General features: G+C 33.8%; 1 protein-coding gene across 3 annotated transcripts in view; it reads left to right on the forward strand.

The window, feature by feature from the left end:
• The window catches only part of LOC110025823 (phytanoyl-CoA dioxygenase), a 26,227-nt gene extending 20,790 nt beyond the window's left edge, over positions 1-5,437 (forward strand). For all 3 annotated transcript variants that reach the window (XM_020726486.1, XM_020726485.1, XM_020726488.1), the window contains one exon: positions 5,051-5,437. In XM_020726486.1, the coding sequence (XP_020582145.1) occupies positions 5,051-5,093 (43 nt within the window). In that variant the 3' untranslated portion in view covers positions 5,094-5,437. The remainder of the gene's footprint in view (positions 1-5,050) is intronic.
• The last annotated feature ends 795 nt before the right edge of the window (positions 5,438-6,232 follow it).

The following is a 6,232-nucleotide window of genomic DNA, read 5'->3' on the forward strand; positions in this document are numbered from 1 at the left end:
TCATCCGGGGTCGCTCGGACGACATCGTCGACAATCGGATCAAAACGCGTCGAAATTCAAATTTCACAAAAATATTGACCCGCGATCGATTGTCACAAGTGGTTTACTCGAGTCCTCGGCAAATAACGGTGCAGGCGATGCGAATTGCAGCAATCGGACGCGTCGACTCTCCGAATCGCGAAGCTGGTGCGCGCAGGAGTGTGAATTGTGCAGAAGGCCACCCTAAGGCTCAAAAAGGTCCTATAGGGATCCCTTTTGGGTTTCCTCATGTTGGTTTCACCCTTCTAAATGCTAGAAGTCGATACCACACACTTGGAACCACAAAAGAGGACGGAAATAGGTCAAATTACAATGAGGCGGGCACCACTTCTAAGGTTCTAAGATAGTCAAAGGGAGATCCCTAAGGCTAGATCCTAAACCCTAAGAGGAAGACTAGACCTCACTAAAAATGAGGTCAACAAACATCCCCATCTATATCACTATCACTTTGAATAATAGATCCCAGATATCTAAACCGTTAACACATTTTAATAATTTGATCACCCATAGTTACAACTTTCTCACTAGAGCTACTACTACTAAAATTACATTCCATGTATTCAGTTTTAGTTCAACTCAAACGAAGGCATTTAGAATCCAATGTAGACCTCCATAATTCTAGTTTTTCCTTGGTTTTTTCTCTAGTCTTATCCACAAGAAGGATATCATTGAAAAGCATACACCAAGGTACATACTCCTGTAAATGTCTAGTAAGAGCATCCATAACTAAAACAAAAAGATATGGGCTTAAAGTCTATCCATGATGAAATCCAACTGAGGTAGGAAAATATTTTATCAATCCTCCTTCTGTACGAACAAAAGTAACAGCTCTAGTATGCATATCTTTAATGACTTGAATATAAGTCATATTAACACATTTCTTCTCTAGAACTCTTCAAATAATATTTCTCAAATAATATTTCTTGGAAATATTTCTTGGAAACTTATCGTAAGCTTTTTCTAAATCAATAAAAATCCTATGTAGATCCACATTATACTCTCTATACTTTCCATCAAACCTCTCAATAAATGTATAATTTCCATAGTAGACCTGCCTCACATAAATTCAAATTGATTATCAAAAGACTTTGTAATACTTCTTAACTTATGGTCAATTACCCTCTCCCATAATTTTAAAGTATGACACATCAACTTAATTCCTCTATAATTTGCATACGCTTATGCATCCCCTTTATTTTTAAAAATAGGATCAAAATAATCTTCCTCCACTCCTCAGACATCTTTTTAATTTTTAAAATAATATTAAAGAGTTTAGTATGCCAAAAAATCCCAAATCTCCTAAATATTTCCACACTTTAATTGGGCTATCATCAAGTCCTATAGACATTCTACTTTTGGTTTTCTTTAAAGCCTCAACTTCTTTTTTACTAATGTGAGAGTAAAAATGAAACATTTTATTAGTATTAACTATATTAAAATCACTAAGGTTTATCATATTTTCAGAAATTTCATTGAAAAGTTTATCAAAATAACTCACTCATCTATTTTAATATTTTTTTCTAAGAAAAACACTTTTGATTTTCATCTTTAATACACGATTTTCATCTTTGATTTTCATCTTTAATACACTTTACTTGAGTTAAATCTTTACTCTTTTTTTTCCTTTAGCTAGTTTATACATATATTTTTCACCATATTTAGTATTTAATATATTATAAAGATCACTAGAAGTTGAGCTTTTAGCGTCATGGATTATTATCTTAGACTCCCTACGGGTCATTTTTTAGTTTTCCCAGTTCTCTAAAATCTTACATTTAAATCAATTTTTATATCATAATTTCTAATATTTTATCTTTTCTTACAAACTATTATTCCACCATTAATTATTTTTATTCATAGAAAGTTTTCCATTTTGATTAAAACACATCTTTTGTCACTTGTTTAATAGTATTTATTACTTTATCCCACGTAGAATTTGTTTTTTCATTAACATCCCAAATCTTGAAATCTTGAAGTTTACTCATAAAAATATTTTTATTTGTGTCTTTTAATTGTTTCCATCTATGACATTAATTTCTAGTATTGTTTATTTTACAACTCTTCATTTTAAAATTCAGAACTAATAATTGATGTTGAGTATTTAAATCCCCACTTGGAATGACCTTGCAATCTTTTGCATTCTCGACGATATTTTATTCTCATAAGAAAATAATCAATTTGTGTTGTATTAGATCCATTTTTATAAGTAATAATATGCTCATCTCTTTTCTTAAATAAATTCTTTTCTTGTATAAAGTATTAGCAATAACAAAATCATACGATAAAGTAAAATCTAGTATACTATTTTTTTCATTAATCACTCCAACACCGTAGCCACCATTAATATTTCCAGAATATTATACCACTCTGCCGACATGTTTATTTAAATCTCCTCCAATAAAACATTTTTCTTCAAGAGATATCATTTGTATTAAGTTTTCTAGGTCTTTCTAGAATTTTTCTTTATAACCTATATCTGAACCTACTTGAGGAGCATAAACAATTATAATATTAAAAATCTTAGTATCAACAACAATCTTAGGGTTATAATTCTATCTCCAATTCTGTTAATTTTTACAATATTATCTTTCAAACTATTATCTATAATTAACTTTCAATTTTTTTAGTGCTACTATTATCTGATCACAAAAGTTTAAAACCTAAACTATAAATTTCTTTAGTTTTTTTTTCTAACTCATTTAGTTTATTGAATATATAAGATATTTATCTTTCTATGAATCATAATATTAACTGATTTCATTAATTTTTCTATGATAGTACCTATATTCCAAGATCCTATCTTAATATTAGTTTCATTGACTAATTTTTTTACCCGTATCCGTTCGTAATGTGAGAATCCTTGCTTATTTAACACTGCACTCAGACACCGGTGTAGCGACTCTTGTACACTTTCACTATATTCAGTTCATAAAACACTTCGCTTCCAGGGGACGCCCCAACATTTACCCAAAGATTAAAAGGATTTATGTCATGTTTTTCCGAAAAATTTTACGTTGGTTGTCGGCCACCTAAAGCAACCTTCCACTTTTTCCATCTGAGGCTTGAGACCTGCCAATAACAGTGCTTTGCAAATGTACTTCATCGAGCAAGAAAAAATCAAGTGCACAATTTTGATGTGAATTTTTATATCTTTTTGGAAAAGTGATAAGATTCTAATTTAAAGATCATCGGGGAAGCTCTTTGAGTTATGCTTTGGAGGCAATGATAGTCAATGGTACCCAAATTGTGGATTGGTTTCCCTGATTGATAGGTAGATATGCTGCTGCTTCTTGCTGGCACCGTTGAAGATGCAAATTTAGTCGTGAAAAATGCAATGCATATAATTTTTTGGGGTTACGTACATAGAACTCCAAACATTATTATTTACCTATTTTACACCCCAACCTTTAGATTTACGTTGAAAGCATTAAATACTCCTATAAAATGTCCTCTGTTACCTCATCCGAATGCTGATGTAGAAAAAGAGAATCTGCCAGCATGCCGATCTCACAGTTGCCACCCGTCGCTGGGCTCGCTGGAGCTTATAGGCGGGTTGGGTTGCCAGAAAATGAGTTTAGGAGGGTTCAGCATGGGAGAACAGCGGGAGAAGGGGATGTTCCGGCCTGTTGCTGAGATAGTCGTGCTTTTGGTTTGATGTTTAGGACTTACGAATGGGGAAGTAGAAGTGGAAGATGGCTTCGGCGAGCTGGACAGTGGGGATTAGGCGTAGGCTAGCAAAGGTACGGGCCGGATTGCATTCTGGAACAGGAACGTGTTATACATTTTCCGCTTTAACATGCCTTCTGGTCCATTTATGGCTTCCAAACCCGGGGTCAATGTTTCTGGACTCCAGGAGCTTCCCTGTCCTCTTCGACAATTCAAAGATTGAGAAGAAGGATGTTTATACGGCACATAGACAAAATCGTCATCTCCTTAGAGATGAAGGCAACCATGTAGCTTTTCCTCCAACTAGCTCCGCTGATCAGCAAACTCCTCACCTAGCGCTTCTTCCCTTTGTGGTTCTTAGAAGACCTCCTCCACACATTCCCCCTCCCTCCCTTCCTCGTCATGTTTGACTACAAAGCCCTCTACTCCTACTTCGAGTTCATCAGCTTTAATGCCGACAACATAGCACTCAAAATTTTAAGTTTTGTAGGCGATCCCCGCCTCAACGATCAAGCTGGAAAATGACTTTTCCTCGCCAGCGAAAAGCGGTGAGATGATGATGGGGTGTGACAGATTCTCATTTCTTACACCGGAGTTCGGATGAGATAACGGAGGAAGAGAATGGAGTGTTGTTTTCGTAAACATAAATGTTTGGGTGTGAAATATATAAATAGGAATGTTTTGAGAGCAATGCATGTAAAAACTTCCAATTTTTTTCTTACGTTGTCTTGGCTGATATGATATTCAAGTTCTTTGAAAAACTTGTTGCATTTGTAACTCGAATTCTTTGGGTCTCATTTGTCTCATAAGGAATTTTGTGAACATATAGATTGAAATTTTAGAAGGAAATTCTGAACGAACAGATTGAGTTCTCTATCTTTTGATTAATCTTATAATAATCTTTAGATTGTAATTTGTATGCTCTTGTTTTATCGGCTCCATTTTAAGTATATTTCTTAAAAGGGATTATGTGGAAGTTTATAAATACCTTATTTTGTTTGTACAAACTACAACTCACTTTCTATTTGATTTTATGTTAGTTGACACTCTCCACTTGTAATTTCTTATTTGATATAGTGAATTCTCATATTTTGCCCATGATTTATCCCATCCTGGGTTTTCCATGTAAAATCTGTGTTTTTTCTTTTATTTATTTCATTGTTAATCACATTGATTTTATAACATAGTTTGGCGTCTGTTTTATATGATATTTTATAATGTAGGCTATTTAAAGATATGGATCAGTTTATATGGTAAACGGTTGTAAATTTTATTCATCCACATCATACTCTTTTATTATTATTATTATTATTATTATTATTATTATTATTATTATTTGTATCAGGATCCGAAGGAAAACTGCTCCAGAACCTCTCTACGTTTCTTGAGTCAAATTTCCTCATTAAAACTGAACCTCCAAATATCCTAATTTCTCTGTTCTCTGACTGAAGACTGGCAACTGTATGAAACGCCATTTTTCATGGAGGCGGCGGTTGATTGTTCAGAAATCCAGGGTATGTGGATAGGTTTGCTCTTATGGAAAAACAGTATGATAAATCCTCATTTGCGTAGATCCGCATTTCCATACATGCTGTTCCCAATCAACATAAGCTTTCATTACTTTGTTCCTGATATTTATTGAAACATTATGTTGATGGGTCAGAACTTGATGTATTTGAGTATTTCTAAAAATACAAGTAAATTATCTCATAAAGTGGAAACTTCATATGCACTTTTGTCCATTTTTTTTTTTATTTTAATGTGCTGGGTTTTTTTGTTTTTTGTTTTGGACTTAACAATCAATAGTCAAGTCTGAAATTGTGAAGCATTGGTTATTGTTCTTTTGCATCCAAGTCAAATATTGATCTTTTTCATAGAGCAGTGAAATTATTTTTTGATTTTAGGTGATTATCTGGAAGTGATTTTAAATGATAAATGCAGAAGTCAATGGTAGTTATTAAATTTAATATAGTATTCATATTATCATATATTCTAAATTATATATAGCAGCTGATATTCTCTTTTTAACGAGTATATTATCATTTATTACATTTTTTTTTGTTTTTTTTTATAATGCTTCTTCACAGGCACATATTTGCTTTTACTTCCCATCAATTGAATGGATGGAACTACTCACCTTGTCCTCTTTTTCATTATTTTAACGCGAGTTCTTATTCTGTGCGGACACCGCACGCAACTATGCGTGCGGTGTCCAATGGAAATATGACACTTGGAATAGTGGGCCCCACAACTTAAAAAATTAAATTGAGACATGTATACGGCGCGACCCGGCCCGAATCTGGCCCGAAACGTGTAAAAGTTAACTGAGCGCCTGAAAGAAACTTATTCCTCGAAAAACCAAACGACGCCCGAGCGAGGATCGCACAGAGGACCTTCATTCAATCTTTATTCAATCTTTTAGGGTTTTTGAATCAGATAAACTCAGGCTGTTAGATTTGTCGTTGGAAACCGAAGAGAGCCAGTGAGAATGGAGACGGAAGAGCCCGTGATAATGGAAACCGAAGAG

Source organism: Phalaenopsis equestris, unplaced genomic scaffold (assembly GCF_001263595.1).
Source record: "Phalaenopsis equestris unplaced genomic scaffold, ASM126359v1 Scaffold000333, whole genome shotgun sequence".
Taxonomy (NCBI): Eukaryota; Viridiplantae; Streptophyta; class Magnoliopsida; order Asparagales; family Orchidaceae; genus Phalaenopsis; species Phalaenopsis equestris.